General features: G+C 40.5%; 1 protein-coding gene across 4 annotated transcripts in view; it reads left to right on the plus strand.

Moving 5' to 3' along the window:
* The window catches only part of MLIP (muscular LMNA interacting protein), a 213,292-nt gene that overhangs the window by 133,834 nt on the left and 61,224 nt on the right, over positions 1-18,234 (plus strand). For 2 of the 4 annotated variants that reach the window (XM_066603905.1, XM_066603929.1), the window contains 5 exons: positions 1,965-2,036; positions 6,017-6,031; positions 12,306-12,374; positions 12,455-12,538; positions 14,088-14,144. In XM_066603905.1, coding sequence (XP_066460002.1) covers positions 1,965-2,036; positions 6,017-6,031; positions 12,306-12,374; positions 12,455-12,538; positions 14,088-14,144 — 297 coding nt within the window. The remainder of the gene's footprint in view (positions 1-1,964; positions 2,037-6,016; positions 6,032-12,305; positions 12,375-12,454; positions 12,539-14,087; positions 14,145-18,234) is intronic. The other 2 variants (XM_066603915.1, XM_066603920.1) reach the window with 2 other exon arrangements.

Here is an 18,234-nt window from a genome sequence, read left to right on the forward strand (position 1 = left end):
AGGGCTATGACCAATCAGAGGCAGCTCATTCAGCAGGCGGGGATTTTAAATCTCTGGCTGCTGAATACTACACAGAGCAGTTTAGGAGAACTGCCGGCCGGACGCGTCTGAATTCTGGCTGCTGGGAAAAGGTGAGTATACATTTTTTTTTTATTTTTACACATTTTAGGATGATTTTCAGGGAAGGGCTTATATTTTTAAGCCCTTCCCGAAAATTCATCCCGCGCTCGCCAGCAGCCCATTGCTTTCAATGGAGCCGGCTGTATTGCCGGCTCCATTGAATTCAATGGGCGAACATCGTTCTTCTCTGCCACAACTGTTACAGCTGTGGCAGAGGAGAACGATCTTTAGTATATGTTCTCAATGGGGTCGGCGCTGCTGCCGCCGGCCCCATTGAGCGCATATATAGAACACAGCGATGCGCAGAACGCAGATAGGCGCGTTCTGCGAATTGCTGTGTCCTATAATTGATCGCACATCCACATAAAAAGCGGACATGTGACTAATTCCATTGGGATGCATTTGGTCTATAGATCTGCAGATCGCAAGCGCGTCTGCAGATCGGACCAAAAAACGGTCGTGTGACCGAGGCCTTAAGGGCGTTTTTATGCACGTATGTTACCTGCGTTTGCGATCTGCAACTATATAGAACCAATGCTTTTCAATGGCAGCGGTCAGATGCTTCATATTTACAGCTGCACATTTTTGTGCGCAGGTAAATATAGGGCAGCTGATTTTAAAACGCCAGTAACAGCGGCATCCGTCTTTTTTGGATGTGAAACCTTTCACCTTGTGCTCAGTGGGGCTGGTGGCAGCAGCGCCGATCCCATTGAGAACATATAGTGAAGATTGCGATCCTCTGGCACAGCTGTGGCAGCTCTTATAGAGATGCAAACAGTAGCAGAATCCTTTGGTGCAAAAATTTCAAACTTTATTCCTCCATTACAGGATAAAAATGATCACACAACATTTCGACCGATTATCGGTCTTTTTCAAGCTGTGACAGCTTGGCACAGGAGCTCGATGTTTTCCCATTGAATTCAATGGAGCCGGAACTACTGCCGGCAAGCCCTGCAGTGATTTTCGGGGAAGGGCTTTAACTATAAGCCCTTCCCTGAAAAATCATCCCTAAAATGTGTAAAAAATAAAAAATATATATACTCACCTCTCTGCAGCTGCCAAGGCTCAGGTGCGTCTAGCTGGGTCTTCTCCTGCACTGCTCTGAAGTGATTTTAGCAGGTGGGGATTTAAAACCCCCGCGTGCTAAAAGGGCTGCCTCTGATTGGCTGAGCACTGTGACCAATCAGAGGCAGCACTCAGCTACTGAATGACAACTGTCACAGTGTCTAGTGACAATGGGACTCCCCGTGGAGATGAAGAAATCCTCTGCCACAGCTGTCACAGCTGTAGCAGAGGATCGCGATGTTCTCTATATGTCAGAGGGGCTGCCGCTGCTGCCGTCAGCCCCATTGACCAAACGTGAAACCCCTGGGTGTGACAGCATCCAGGGGTTTCACATCCAAGGAATCCCCTGCTGCAGCTGTCACAGCCACAGCAGGGGATAGCGGGCAGCGAACTTTATGTGCGGAAAAATGCTGCCAAGTGCGTTTTTTTCTGCATGCTGCCCGTTTCGGTCATGTGAATTCTTTGTGCATTTGCGTTCTGCACACAAAAATTTGCACGTTAAAGCGCCCATGTGATTGAGCCCTTACAAAACAGAGTCAAAGTCTTAATTAATGTAGCGGTAAGTATCACAACTCTCATAATATGCTATCTCTGACAATCCCATTATGGGGAAATGATAAAAAGATTTACGAAGATGTAGAAGTAATATATTAGTTATAAAACACCAGTCCTGAGCAATGGAGAATTGATAATTTAGCCCATCCCTAACTAATACATGCAAAGTGTAGATTCCCAACTCCATCTGTGCAGAAATAACCTACTGTTTTTATGCATTTTAGTTACACAAAAACAAGTCAAAATACAAAGCTTTCGCTGCAATTCCTACAAATACATTGCTTCTGGATCAAAAGGTCAGTGACAATCTCCTTGGTGAAAAGAAATGTTTTTAGCTAATACTTATGATGGCCTTTATATCTGAAAACTTTCCTTGCATATAAAAGTGTTTTATATTATGATAAAATAATTTCAGTTTTCTCTATGATCAGAAACAAATCACAGAAAGGCAGAGAAGAACAAAAAAAAGGGCTAAATGTCACTGAAAGTTCTTCTATAACAGATCAATGTGTGATACAAATTAGGAGCCATAATTTGTCCCCAAATACACACATAAAGATATAAGATAAATGTGTTGAAAAGGTTAAGAGACAAAGTAATCTGTCTATTCACCCCAAGTAGAATGAAAAGGAAAAAAATATTAATAGATGAAATAAAATCATCAAAACATAATTCATATAAAGATTAACAATAATAGGGAGAAAAAGACATAAGCAGTGATCTTCAATGGATCAACTGCCAAAAAAGAGGGTAATAAACCCCCAAATACACTAGTTGATCAGTGATTAGAGAACTCAGAAGGGAAACCGAGAATGATATTGCCTTAACCTGTCAACATGCATAGGAAATTAGGTTCTCTATAAAAACACGTAATGACGGCTCTATCGTTCTGGTGTAGAGTCAGGGATTAGTGCTTAGATAGGAGCTTCCATCCACCTGTGTACAATAATACGGCAATGGATAATAGATGTTCATAGTAAATATCAAACCAAAATACCCCAAAAATATAATATATAAACTCTCTATATGCAAAAGCTCCAACTATTTTTTAACTATATTAACAGCAAAAGGATTTGCACCAAAAGTACTGACCTTTTAACAAATAATGCAGGAGAAATCATTGAAGATAATGGAGGGAAGCCAAACCCATTAAATTGTTTCTTTTTAAGCGTATTCACACACGAAAAGGAAATGCCACATGAGATGCGGGGGACCAAAATGAACCCCTCACAAAATATCTCATAGCTAACGCAGGAGGAATGCGGAACCGGTTAAAGAAGATTAAAATCAATAAATCGCCAGGCCCAGATGGAATACACCCAAAGGTACTAAGGGAACTAAATGATGTGATAGCTAGGCCACTATATCTAATATTTATGGATACTATCAAGACCGGGGTTGTACCATTGGATTGGCGCATTGCCAACGTGGTTGCAATTTACAAAAAGGGGTACAAAAGTGAGCCTGGTAACTGCAGGCCCGTAAATCTCACTTCAGTAACTGGAAAAATATTCGAGCGGTTTTTGAGAGACGCCATCGAAGAATACCTTAAGGAGAACAACGGAATAACTCCTCACCAGCATGGGTTCATGAAGGGTCGATCATGTCAGACCAATCTGATCAGCTTCTACGATGAAGTAAGCTCTAGGCTGGACCTGGGAAAGTCTATTGATCTCGTATATCTGGACTTCTCTAAAGCATTTGACACCGTGCCGCATAATAGGCTGATATATAAAATGAGGCAGCTTGGATTAGGTGAAAACGTGTGTATCTGGGTAAGGAACTGGCTCAGAGATAGAAAGCAGAGGGTGGTTCAATGTTAATAAATGTAAGGTTATGCACATGGGCAGGAAAAACAGATGTTACCAATATACACTTAATGGGGTACTGCTAGGGAAAAAGTGATATGGAAAATGACCTGGGCGTACTAGAGGATTGTAGATTAAACTGGAGTAACCAATGCCAGTCAGCTGCTGCAAAAGCTAATAAAGTCTTGGGGTGCATTAAAAGAGGTATAGGGGCAAGGGCTGAGAACATTATTCTACCGCTATATAAGGCACTTGTCAGGCCCCACATGGAATACTGCGTACAGCTCTGGTCACCGGTGCTCAGGAAAGATGTTACAGTGCTTGATGGGGTTCAAAGAAGGGCAGCTAAGCTAATACATGGAATGAAGGGACTGGAATACCCGGAGAGGCTAACAAAATTGGAATTATTTACCCTGGAAAAAAGACAGCTAAGAGGAGATCAAATAACTATGTATAAATGCAAGAGGGGACAATACAAGGATCTCTCCCATGATCTGTTTATACCCAGGACTGTGACTGTAACAAGAGGGCATCCGCTACGTCTAGAAAAAAAGCAGGTTTCATCGCCAACACAGAAAAGAGTTCTTTACTGTAAGAGCAGTGAGACTGTGGAACTCTCTGCCTGAGGATGTGGTCATGGCAAAATCCATAGAGGAGTTTAAAAGGGGACTTGATGTCTTTCTAGAGGGGAAGGATATTACAGGATATAAATCTTAGGTTAATTGTTAATCCGGGTATACAGGCAGGTAGGAATTATTAGAGGTTGATCCAGGGAACAGTCTGATTGCCATTAGGGAGTCGGGAAGGAATTTCCCCCCAAATGGGCTAATTGGCTTCTGCCTCTTGGGGTTTTTGCCTTCCTCTGGACCAAAAACATAGGAGGATAAACAGGCTGAACTAGATGGACATTGTCTTCATTCGGCCTTACATACTATGTTACTATGTATCTGCATAACCAAGAGCTTATGATGCACTGATGTGTAGTCAGGGAATGATGATAAGGGCTTCCGTCCACCTGTGTGCAACATCAGATCATTAGTTAGTATGTGCTGATAGTTACCAGTAAACCTAGAGAGGCTATATTTTAGGACTAGATAAGAAGTATGCCTAATAAAGTTCTCTGCTCAATATAATGAATCCTTAACACGTTTCCTTCAAAACAAATTCTCTTTGATCGAAATTGCTTAAAACAATTTACAATGTATTTGAAAATTAAAAACCCTAATATACATATATAATATGTATTTAGAACCTTATTTACAAATCTAATAAGTATATTATGTGTTTTTACATCACTGTCACTAAAATGGTATTGTATTTCTAAAAAATATTTGGAGTTCCTGGAAAATCTAAAAGATTCTTAAGAAATGTTCTAATATTTTATTACATTAGTTTTGAGTGGACTTCTTTTGTATTTTATATTTTTATAAATTGCTATTGCTGTTGATAGGCAAGAAAGATTATTTGCCTTTGGGACTGCCCAGTGATCCCTAGACAAACACATTGGTTGAAAACAAGAATCTTATAGATTGGTCGAATTGAAATCCAATCTAATCATCTGCCCTTACTAGATAAGTCTTACATCCATCTGACACACCTCGCCACAACATGGACGCGGGAGTGCTATCACGTTCAACAAGACACGTTGGCTAGAACACCAAAGGCACAGTGAACTGCATACTGGGAACTGGATTAACAGGCAGAAATAACATAAGGACTGACTAACGACTGAAACACTCACCTTGCATACCTGCACACATAACAGATAGAATTGCTATAAAAGTACGAGGTATTAGTTCGTGGATGGGCCAAGTCACTTAAGCTCGTGGAAATTTAAAAGGTCCTCCTATTGTCTCACAGGTCCCTACTCTAAAGAGACAACATCCACCAGAACCCTGCCTACAAGCAGGGCGATCGCCCTGATAAGGGCGGCCCCACACTGGAACCTAAGAGCCACAATAGCCCAGAGATGATACACAATCCAGCATCACAGGACACAGTTCACACTAACACACTAAGTTGTGCATACAACATAGAATGGGAACCCCACCCTGAGCTCACGTGCATAAAGAAGGAAAACCATAGCTAGTCTAAGTGTCCTCACTCCACGGAAAAAAGAGAGTGAGCCACCATGCTCAGATACAGGGATCAGTGTCAGGCATCACCAACCTGAGGCTTTATTCCCATGAGCGTATATCAGCCGACCGTTTTCACACACAATCTTAACAGTAAGTTGCCTGAGAATTGTCTTGTAGCTAAATGTATTATTCCTCTTATTGCAAGATCATACATACATGTTTTTAAGGTAGTCAGGGTTGTAGCTCTCAGCAGAGAAGATATGTATCTCATCATTATAACCTATCAATAGCTATTTTATGATTTTAACCTACTTGTCCTGTGCATTATAATCTTGTTTATCAATTTATGAATGGTGTTTCTTAATTTGACTTATTTCCTTTTGCCTACAGCACCATCATATTACAGTATGTAGTGATATATATGGACTGTGACTTTGTATGTATATGGACCCTTTTCACATTATTTGCCTGTCTCCACAATCTGATTTTTCTGTCTTGAACTGATTATTTTGATAGAGTATATAGCAGGAAAGCAGAGTGCCCATACAAAGTCAATGCAAAACATGCAGATCCAATCCTGAAGTAGTCACATTTAACCCAGAGCCCTGTACCTGGAAGGTTGCAATTCTAACTAACCATTTATTAAACATTTGCATGATGCTGAATAATTACAATATCACCATTCAACTAAGAGTAGTGTAAGATAGATAATAAAATACAAGATTTCTTCTATGAGTTGATATTTAAAAGGTAGAAAATACTGACTCTACAGAAAGGTAATACAATTAGATAGTAATTAATTACTGTATTTTTCCCTGTATAAGACACCCCTACTTTCCCACCCAAAATTAAGAAAAAAAGATTGTAAACATAAAACAGTACGTAGTACTGTTCTATATTTAAATCCCACTATAGGTCCCTGTTATACTCACTGGACCGACCTCTCCATGCTGCCCGACAGGTCTCTGTAGCTCTTCACAGCACCAACGCTGTCTCGTGAGTGGTTGCTGTTTACAGGTTCCTATGGGGAGCAAGCGTAGGAGACAGAAGACCGGCCGGGCAGCACTGAGAGGAGAGTAGACTGTTGTATGCATGTATGTACTGTATATGTGCTGTGTGTGTAATGTATATGTGTGTGTAGTGTGTATTTGTATGTAGTGTACATGTGTGAGGGTGCAGGCATACTCACCTAGCCGCACCACTGCTCTACTTCTCCACATCGCTGCCCTGCTTCTCCGCGCTGCTGCTCTGCTTCGCTGTGAGGGGTACCATGCATTCATGTAAGTTTTCATTGGATCGTTTCCAACGAAAACTTACATTCCGTGTATAAGTCGCTGTGCGATTTTTGAGCAAAATATTTGTCAAACAACCGCGTCTTATACACAGAAAAATACGATAATTGAAATGGTCCTTTCACACAGGAACAATGAATGCTCAGTGAATGCAGGTGCAGCGGGCCGGAGACCGCATCTGCCCACCCACCTCCATTCACAGTAAAAGGCGGTCATTCATAGGTGAATGACTGCAAGATTATGCAGGCTGATCCGTTGTTTGATTTTTATGCCTGCAGAAACTGAACAACAAACTAATTATTATTCAGCGTTCAGTTACTGGTAGCAATTACACTGAACAATTATTATTCAGATTATCGAGATCTGACGATTGTTCAGTGTAAAAGGACCCTAATATATTTAATACAACAGTATAGAAGAAGAATTCACAAGTGGCATGTTATCTTTTGGAACAGATATAAGCAAAAATTACAACAAGCTACATAATGCAAAATTGATACAACTGTCATGAAATAAAGGAACAAATATAATATACTTTCAATTTATGGTAATTGGCCTGGAAAGAATAAGTTAATGCATTTCCCAACCTAACATAACATTGAGATTGATATAAATAAAGCACAGCAAAAAGATGGTAGTAAATAAATTGACAGAATTGAATAGCATTCAGACCAATTTACTAGCATATATGTCTATACCTATCGCATCCAATTAGAAAGCTACAGCTTTAACTAAGCTACAAGGAAGTAGGCTATGATGGAATTTGCTAGTCACTATTTCTTCTAACTCATTCAAATGTCCTGCAGTGCCTAAAAATGCAGCTGTCACTATGAGAACATTTACAACTTACACTGAGGATATGTTTAACTTTTACAATAAGCGTGATTGGTTGCACTCAATCCATTTTCAATATGCCTTGATTAACATTAACTATCATTAATTTAATGTACCCACCTGAATATAACAAATCGTGATGCCAATTAGCTGTGTAATTCTTATTACACAGCTATTTGTATTCTATATTAGTGGTATTAGCAATTTTAGATTATTAAAAATTATTATTTTAAATTACTGCTTCAAGCAGAGTACGGAAGAAAATTGTTAGGATTATAAAACAAGACAAACCCTATTATTAAAACTACTAAGGCCGCCTGTACATGACCGCAGAGACGTAACTATAGAGGGTGCAGGGGATGCGGTTGCACCCGGGCCCAGGAGCCTTAGGGGGTCCATAAGGCCTCTCTTCTCCATATAGGGAGCCCAGTACTATGAATAAAGCATTATAGTTGGGGGCCCTGTTACAGGTTTTGCATTGGGGCCCAGAAGCTTCAAGTTATGCCTCTGCATGGTTTAGATATGGGTACGGGTACGGATACAGATAGAGGGGGGACCCTGGCTCACCTTTTGCATCAGGGCCCCTGAGCCTTTAGTTACGCCCCTGCACGACTGGGTCACATTCTGTGGAAGCCTTGCAGGAGAATCCAACCCTGTGCCCAGGCAGCATGCGCACGTACCTACCTTTTTTGTATCTTCTGTGTACTGCGGATGGTCCGTGCGGTGAGCTGTTGGACATGCGCAGTGCAGATTTTTTTAAAACCCCTGCTTTTCAGGAGGGAAAAAATTGCAGCATGCTCTATTTTACCACGGAATCCACGCGGACGGGCTTCATTGATCTATATGGGAGTGTTTGAATTGCAGTGCATCCACAATTATATTGCGGATGGGCGCAGATATGTACTCGGATAGTTTGCAGGTTGCCAGGAGACCACATAACAAAATGAATAACAGGCAGCAGGAATGCAGGGAAAAGACAGTGCAGGACAGATGGTTTCAGAGAGGTACACGCCATTGTCCATTGCAGTAGCCGTGGTATTCGATATTGGCAGATTTATTGCTCTCCCAAGCCAAAAGAGCAGTATGCCATTGTGAAGGCGGTTCTAGGCTCCCACCACCACAAAAGCACAAGAGAATGTCATCTGCACATTAACCTTTTGCATAGAAGGGTTTTTCCGGGGGGTTGGGCAACTTTCTGATGTAATCACCTGCTTGCGATCTTAGTTCCTTGCAGACGATACACCGCGCATGCACGTACATTCGCACACAGAAGAAAAGGTTTGCATCTGCAATTGTCCACAAGCAATCGCAATTCGTTTCCACAATGAATCATAGGGCTTCAGTGGCGGACATCTGCTTGCAGAATCCGATCCGTTCAGGTGCAGGCAGCCTTATTTGTAGTGTTGTTTATTATGCCATTATTTATGGCTTTAAAGGGATATATATTCACAGATTTATTTATTTATACTGTCACACCGGATTAACAGTTGGCCATTCTCTACTCCGATTTGACATGCACCAAATTAATCTACAAGATACAATGTACATACCCTGCTGGGGAGTCCACCATCCATGGAAAGCAATATCACTTAGGGATTAGCATTGTTCTGCTGCTTTTCTAAGCAGAAAAGTGTCACAAACTATTGATAAATAAGTACTGCTTGGTAAAAGTCCGCCCTGCCGACTTTTTACAACTTGAAAAAGAAGTATGGAGGCTTCATAGATAAGACATTCGGCCTTAACACCATCCTTTTCAATGTGAGAAACTTACCATCAGAGGTATTTTTGATGCCCCTTTTTGTCATGCTTTTTTACTCTCTGCAGTGCAAAATGTACCAAATTTACCAAGTCACATGATGTTGATAAATTTCTCACAGCTACTAGAGTGAGATTGCACAGAAATTATTACATTCATTCTAAAAACTTCACTCTACTCAAACCCTCCCCATTTTTAAGACGCTGTGGTCTTACATATTGTCTAATTATCGCAATTTATGCCAGAATTCTAATAAATATGCCCTAATATACTTATTGCAGGAAAATTAAATGAATATATTGACAAATCTGCTCCAATGTTTTTAAGAGTTGCTAACATGTTGGGTCAATAAATGTCTTCTTGAAATCTTTCCTGAGCAAAATCTTTGCCATTGCTGTAATTTGATTTTATTTCAGTACAGGAATTATAGCAGAGGCAAATGGGGCAATCAGCCCAGCACCTCCAACCTTTCACCAACTACAAATATTATCATACCAGCTCTGGCATTGTTTATGAACTTAGAGTTATTGTAAGAGCTCTACATACTGTTCCTTTTAATATGTCACTAATATGTATATAGTCTATGACAGTAGCATATGAACATGGTATAGTGTTATATATTTCCACTTTCGAACAAATTGTCAAATGAATTAATAAAACTGGCAATGGGCCCATGAAAGATGGATCTATTCAATTAATTGTTAAGGCTTGAAAATGTAATGCTATAATGGATTATCTTTCATAAATTCCAATTATTAACTAAATAACGCCATGTCCAGTTTGTAGAGTGGTATACTGATACTTTAACATAATGATATCTCTGGCCAGAGGACATAAGGACACAAGATTTCTCCTAGAGTCAAAGTCAAGTGTAGGGTCTTAACATTCCCATTACACAAATGCTTATTACAAAAGCTTTCTAATAGATTCAATGTTTCAATGCAACGTTGGAATTCAGTCAAGACCAGCTTGCACAAATTGTAATATACAAAGGAATGTCCTTCACTGTACTTGTAAATAAGATGATCTGTAGAGACAGTACACATCTGTTTTCACAGATCTTTAACTTATAGCTTTTAAACTCATTATGAATGATACATTGCAAACTAGATCATGTGACAACTCAAAATATATCACTACATTTCAGACATGTTTCAACATAAACTGATATACATGTAAGGTAAAAGATACAGGTATTGCAGTCTAAACCTATGTGTCAGGACCGGCAGCTCTCAGGGTCTCCATGCCCACACCGTCCGTCCTATCACCTGGGCTGCTGGGGTGCAGCGTAGGGGAGCCCCAGTCTTGGTGACCTCCCCTGGTTGCCGGCTCCAGCGACGCACATTCCCATTGGCATAACTCCCAGATGCTTTTGCTCTCCTCCGTCTCTGCAGGTGCCAGGGACTGTTCTCCCAGCATCTAATTTGGTCCTGCTGCTGTCAGACTGCCCGCCCCAATCAGCTGCTGGGTCGGGAGTTCTGACAGCATTTAAACCCCTCAATTTCTCCCCATCCTTGCCAGTGTATGTTTGTCTCCAGGCTACACCCGTGTTATTCTGATTTGATTCCCCGTTTTGACTCTCTGCGTTTGAACCCGACTTTGACTTCGCCTGATCCCTGCTACTGCGTATTCTCCTGTTGCTGACCCAGACTTCCTGACTTGCCTCTGTGTTTGTTTGTCTTTGTATCTGTTTGTAAGTCTGACCCCTTGCCCCGCTTCCCTAGAGAGTATAGGGACCGTCGCCCAGTTGTCACGCTGGGGCCTAGCCCAGGGGAGCAAGTAGGTAGGAACAGCAGTTGTGTGCAGCTTTTAGGGACTACCAGTACCTGGACCCCAGTTCTCTGACACTATGCTAGCTATTCCTGGGAATAGCTTAAAAATGGATTGAACATCAATTAGTCAAGAGAAGAGCTGTCTATTTTTTTATCTCAACTAGATAGGATTTTCACTTACACTGTTCTTTAAAGTGTAAGCACTCGACCACATCCATGTAGAGGTTCTGTTAGGAGCCTCCATTGCAGATTTCGTCCGAAATACTAGAAGACATGGTACAGCATATGACACTACTTCCATTATAGTTGGTGTCTGGCATGTACCGAATCTGACAACACTGGTAATTTCCTTCTTCTGCCCATATAAAAAGCAGAACAATGGAAATCTTTTGAAAACTACCCATACATGTTTTGATTACTTTGTAGTCTTTCTACAATTTTTTTTAGTGTAGCCCTAGCCTTAGAGTGCATGACAAAACTGCATGCAGAAGCTCTGTAGGATAGCATGGTGCGCATTGTGGGAATGTATTACTGAGCAGTAGGTTCTCTGTGTGCCACCATACAGATGTATCATGCCCTAAACTAATGTTTGGCATTCTACATCCGTTTATTTAATGCACCAAATGATAGTTTGGCACGTTACGCAATTTGGATCTGTGTGTATGCCACCATATGGTGCCTATGTGAAAGCACTGTATCATTTCTAGAATCAGTGTTGCTTGGTGTGAATATAGCATGCAGATTCTCACAAAATCACTGAGAAATCAACCTCTTCATGAGTGTACAGTTACACACATAGGTACAACATGGACCCATATCAGGCTATTGATGATATTACAGATAAGTATAACACACACATAGAATTACTATTTACTGTTCTTGTTGATTGTGTTAATGGGCCCTAATATTTCCCTATTTTATATTAGTTAAACATCTGTTTTCAGATTTATGTTGACGTGAAGCTTGCACTTTACATTTATGCCTTTGCTACTATAACATATTAATAAAGTATCATTTTTATGAAGGCAATTGATGAATCTGAAATAAATAGAAGAAATAGTGATGCTGAAGACAGAGCAGATACACATACTGAGGTACGTTAATAATAATCTCTTCTTAATTCTTTTACTGAAGGCTGTCCTCCATCAAATACTACTTTCTACTTTTTTCTTAGATGTGTTCCCCTGCATTGCTTAGACAACAGACTGAAGAAATTTGTGCTGCCATTGATGAGGTGTTGCACGACCCATTTCCCATGGTAAAATGAATAATCAACTAAACAGTGAAGCTACATTTAATATTAATTTAATTTCCTCTCCCAATTCCAAAGATCTTAAGCTGGTCATAGATGTAACTATTATCATTGATGGTGATAGTTAAGCTTAATGTACTAAAATCAGTTCTGCTCCATTAGTCAGGACTAGGGATGAGCGAGTATACTCGCTAAGGCACTACTCGCTTGAGTAATGTGCCTTAGCCGAGTATCTCCCTGCTCGTCCCTAAAGATTCGGTGGCTGGCACAGGGCGGGGAGCTGCGGGGGAGAGCGGGGAGGAACGGAGGGGAGATCTCTCTCTCCCTCTCTCCCGCCCACTCTCCCCTGCTCCCCGCCGCAACTTACCTGCCAGCTGCGGCGGCCCCTGAATCTTTAGGGACGAGCAGGGAGATACTCGGCTAAGGCACATTACTCGAGCGAGTAGTGCCTTAGCGAGTATACTCGCTCATCCCTAGTCAGGACATGTCAGCTTCTTTCACAAAACGTTTGTTACTTTCCATCCTTTGGTTTCATCTAAATCACCAAAAACAATATTCGGACAGAACCCTGAACAGAACCGTAGACTTTAAAAAGTCAGTTGGAGACCACTTTGGTATTCATTTGACATGGCTTCCATCCATTTTGGTAGGACTTTGACTTGACTTTGCTTTTCTGTCCTTCAAAAATGATGAAAATCAATGAAAACCATGTCAAAGAGAGACCAAAATGGTCTCTGTTTGACTGATCTTTTGAATACTGTCTTTTGGTAATGCATTTGGAACTGCCAGACGTAAAGCCACATCATAGTGAAAATGCAGTGTGAAACAAGCCTTAACTTTCATACTATAATTGTTTTCTATCATTTATTTTCCTGTGCTCCAGGAAAACATGCTGGGCAATACAATTGCACAATATTTCCCCCAATACATACATGCACCTTTTTTTTTTTCAAAAATGCATTTGTTTTAATGAACGTTCATATTTTTCTTTAATATTTCTGGTACTATATTGTGACCAATATTTTATATCTTTAGTGCCATCTTTAGTTACCTTGAGCATGTAAGTGAAAGAACACGTACCATATTGTTTTTCATTATCTTTACCATTAATCTGGCTTTGTTATACTAGAGACCATTATATTGTGTGAGCACAGATGATAGCTGCAGTTAGAGCTCAGCTATTAGGACACATATCACTTCCAAAAAGAGAAAATAACAATATATAATATTCATTCAAAAGTAGTGGAAAATGCTAAACAAAGTATTTGCAGTGTAACTCAAAGAGAGTCTGTCAGTAGCTTCAAGACTATGTGATATGAATAGATATATATGAGAGCAGAACCCCCGAAATCCCATGAGAAAAAAAAGTATCTAATACAGTTGGAATTCATGTAATATCCGTAAAGGTAGGCTGGTTTTGTGTGAACATAATCTTTTGTTTAAATGCAAACTTGGCCTTTGAATCCTGATGCAAAAATATAATCATTGCATAATAGCATTTGTATTACTATCATAAAGAAAAACAATGAGCTTTTGTTTCATCCTGCATCATTAGCATTCTAAGTCTGCATCCAGATCTCCAAAACTGAAATTTGAGAAAAAATCTGCCTATGTAAGTATTTTACATGGTATTTAAGATTGCCATATAAACAATATAAATTGTACTAGTTGATTGCCTCAGTAAAGCAGGGTCTGAGAGGAAACTACATAACTTATTGACTTGATGGATAGACTCTCTTAATTCCCTCTTCATTCCCTCAGAATAAAGAATTAAGGTTTTGTTTACATCTGCGACAGAGGCTCTGTGGTAAGCCTCCAGCACAGATCCAGCAGGAAATGCTGGACCACAAAGTCCAACATGCAAGAAAAGAAACCTAGTATGGTCAACAGGGTCCATTCAGTGCCTTCTAGAGATGAGCGAGCATACTCGCTAAGGGCAATTACTCGAGCGAGCATTGCCCTTAGTGAGTACCCGCTCGGAAGAAAAGATTTGGGTGCCGGCGGGGGGTGGGGAGCAGTGGGGGAGAGCGGGGGGGAACGCGCCGGCAGCCAAACCTTTTCTCTCGAGCGGGCAGGTACTCACTAAGGGCAATGCTCGCTTGAGTAATTGCCCTTAGCGTGTATGCTCGCTCATCTCTAGTGCCTTCCTTTTGGTTCCATCAAAAAACAAAACCGTTTGGCAATTGGATTCTATTGTCCTGCTTTCATAAAGGAGCAGAAAAATTGAATCCCTAACACAGATATAAACATTACCTATATGAGAAAACACTTCTTACTTTCTACAACTAAAGTATTTAAAAAGACATTACTACAAACTACACATAAAGTTACATAAAACAATATTATATGAAAGACATAATCTGACTGTTTGTCACTGAAAAGGCCTGAAAATAAAATATAACCTTTATTGATTGAAAGATTAAAAAACCACCTCTGAATGTCCAGGATGGTTAGGACCCAAAAACAGACACACAATGACACAAAAACAAAAACAAAAAGGCACCTATAGGGATAGAACAATTTGTATACCAAGACTCAAAGCATACTGCCCCTCTATGTCTGAGAAGGTGAGTATTAGCTTGAGGGCCAACCGAAGGCTTTTAAACACTAATGGCCGTGTTCTAATTTCTAGATGGTACTAGATGTTGGCCACAATTGAAAGTGGCCTAGTACCATATAATAGTAACGGAAACGTGTGTGCGATGGAAGTCAATAATAAAGTCACGTTCCGAGTAATACTCAGCGGCCACTCAACAGTGCTAGGTATAGGATTAAAGTGATTTCACAATCCACTGCACTAAAATTAATGCTGTACTGGCTTAACCACTTATGAGAACACTACACAGTGTGTCCATGTGGTTTAATGTTATTACAAATTGCTTCCTATAGGAACAACGGTCTGTCAAGACCCCAATAATTTAAAAGGGGTCCGGACCTGAATTCGGTCTGACAACAATCTATATATTATTCATATCCCAAGCTAGGCTTTAATAATATTAGGACTTCCTTATGCAGAATTCTGTCCAAAAAGTCCAAATTAATTATAATATGAGCCAGCTCGCGGAAAAACACACAATTGGTTGATAAGTGTGTCAAGTGGCCAAAGTCTGATAACGACTAAAGCAACCAAAATCATCCGTAATCGTCAACGCGTTTCCACAGTGTAAACAACTTCGTTTACCACTGCTTCATCAGGACGAAAATTAAAGCAAGTATTGGATTTGTTGTTTTGATAACGCTGTGTAATGAACATCATTTGCGCAGCTGCCAATTAGATATACATGCGCTTGATAACTGATGTTGAATACACTGAAGAAGGTGCCAAGGGGCTAGTTAAGGGTTAAAAAGAGCAATAAAGCGGCTTAATTATGATGAATTTCAAATAGCCGCTTGATGAGCTATAGTGAAGGCTCCTGACAAGCAACACTTATGTTGGATAGATTTTTGTTTGGTAACTCTATCCAACAAACCTCTAGAGCGCAAGCAAATTCTAAATGTAGATGCCTAATAATTGACCTATAAATGCGCTGAAGAGAATGCCAGGAGAAACAGTTTGCAGTAGTGTTAATACACCAGCAGAAACGGCTAGACTGCAATGCGGGCTAATTGATGGCCGCAAGATGAACTATACTACTAGCCCCTAAGAGGCAGCACTTCAGTTTGACAGACCTTATGTCTGTTTTTGGGTCCTAACCATCCTGGACATTCAGAGGCGTGTGTCTGTTTTTGGGTCCTAACCATCCTGGACATTCAGAGGTGGTTTTTTAATCTTTCAATCAATAAAGGTTATATTTTATTTTCAGGCCTTTTCAGTGACAAATTGTCCAATTGCTCAAAGAGCCTTTCTTGTCACAGTGATACTCACATAATCTGACTGTGTTGCACATTAGAAATAACCTCTTGATTATAGTATTAAAACGTTCTAACTAATTACTTTATTGTGATCACCCACCAAAAGCATGCTAGAAAAAGCAAACAATAGGGCACATTTACAGAACAGTTTCTAGTATAAAAAGTTGCACATTTTTGCACAAAAATGTATGAGTTTTCTTAGTTTTCCAAAAAGTGATCAGGATGTGTCAAGACTGAAGAGAAAACGGTGTACACAGCAGCAGTGGGAGACCACACAAGTCTCCTGGTGGATACATGCCCAGTTTACAAGGCAAAGTGCAGAGCCCGGTTTTATGGTCCGGATCAAGACCAAAATATCATCCAGAAACAAATATGCAACCCAGGCAGCATAGGATGAAGAATAGGCTTATATTCTTTATTCCTCCATAAAAGAAAGACCAGCGACGTTTCGACCTGCTAATGAATTAGGAGTAGGACCTATTAGCAGGTCAAGACTGAACATGGCCATCCCAGACAAGCAGATTAATGTATAATTTACACTACCGTTCAAAAGTTTGGGGTCACATTGAAATGTCCTTATTTTTGAAGGAAAAGCACTGTACTTTTCAATAAATATAACTTTAAACTAGTCCTAGCTTTAAACAAATGCACTCTATACATTGCTAATGTGGTAAATGACTATTCTAGCTGCAAATGCCTGGTTTTTTGTGCAAAATCTACCAAGGTGAATAGAGGCCCATTTCCAGCAACTATCACTCCAGTGTTCTAATGGTACAATGTGTTTGCTCATTGGCTCAGAAGGCTAATTGATGATTAGAAAACCCTTGTGCAATCATGTTCACACATCTGAAAACAGTCTAGCTCGTTACAGAAGCTACAAAACTGACCTTCCTGTGAGCAGATTGAGTTTCTGGAGCATCACATTTGTGGGGTCAATTAAACGCTCAAAATGGCCAGAAAAAGAGAACTTTCATCTGAAACTCGACAGTCTATTCTTGTTCTTAGAAATGAAGGCTATTCCATGCGAGAAATTGCTAAGAAATTGAAGATTTCCTACAACGGTGTGTACTACTCCCTTCAGAGGACAGCACAAACAGGCTCTAACCAGAGTAGAAAAAGAAGTGGGAGGCCGCGTTGCACAACTAAGCAAGAAGATAAGCACATTAGAGTCTCTAGTTTGAGAAACAGACGCCTCACAGGTACCCAACTGGCATCTTCATTAAATAGTACCCGCAAAACACCAGTGTCAACATCTACAGTGAAGAGGCGGCTGCGGGATTTTGGGCTTCAGGGCAGAGTGGCAAAGAAAAAGCCATATCTGAGACTGGCCAATAAAAGAAAAAGATTAAGATGGGCAAAAGAACACAGACATTGGACAGAGGAAGACTGGAAAAAAGTGTTGTGGACGGATGAATCCAAGTTTGAGGTGTTTAGATCACAAAGAAGAACGTTTGTGAGACGCAGAACAAATGAAAAGATGCTGGAAGAATGCCTGACGCCATCTGTTAAGCATGGTGGAGGTAATGTGATGGTCTGGGGTTGCTTTGGTGCTGGTAAGGTGGGAGATTTGTACAGGGTAAAAGGGATTCTGAATAAGGAAGGCTATCACTCCATTTTGCAACGCCATGCCATACCCAGTGGACAGCGCTTGATTGGAACCAATTTCATCCTACAACAGGACAATGACCCTAAACACACCTCCAAATTGTGCAAGAACTATTTACAGCAGAAGCAGGCAGCTGGTATTCTATCGGTAATGGAGTGGCCAGCGCAGTCACCAGATCTGAACCCCATTGAGCTGTTGTGGGAGCAGCTTGACCGTATGGTACGCCAGAAGTGCCCATCCAACC

Source organism: Eleutherodactylus coqui, chromosome 1, assembly GCF_035609145.1.
Source record: "Eleutherodactylus coqui strain aEleCoq1 chromosome 1, aEleCoq1.hap1, whole genome shotgun sequence".
Lineage (NCBI taxonomy): Eukaryota > Metazoa > Chordata > Amphibia > Anura > Eleutherodactylidae > Eleutherodactylus > Eleutherodactylus coqui.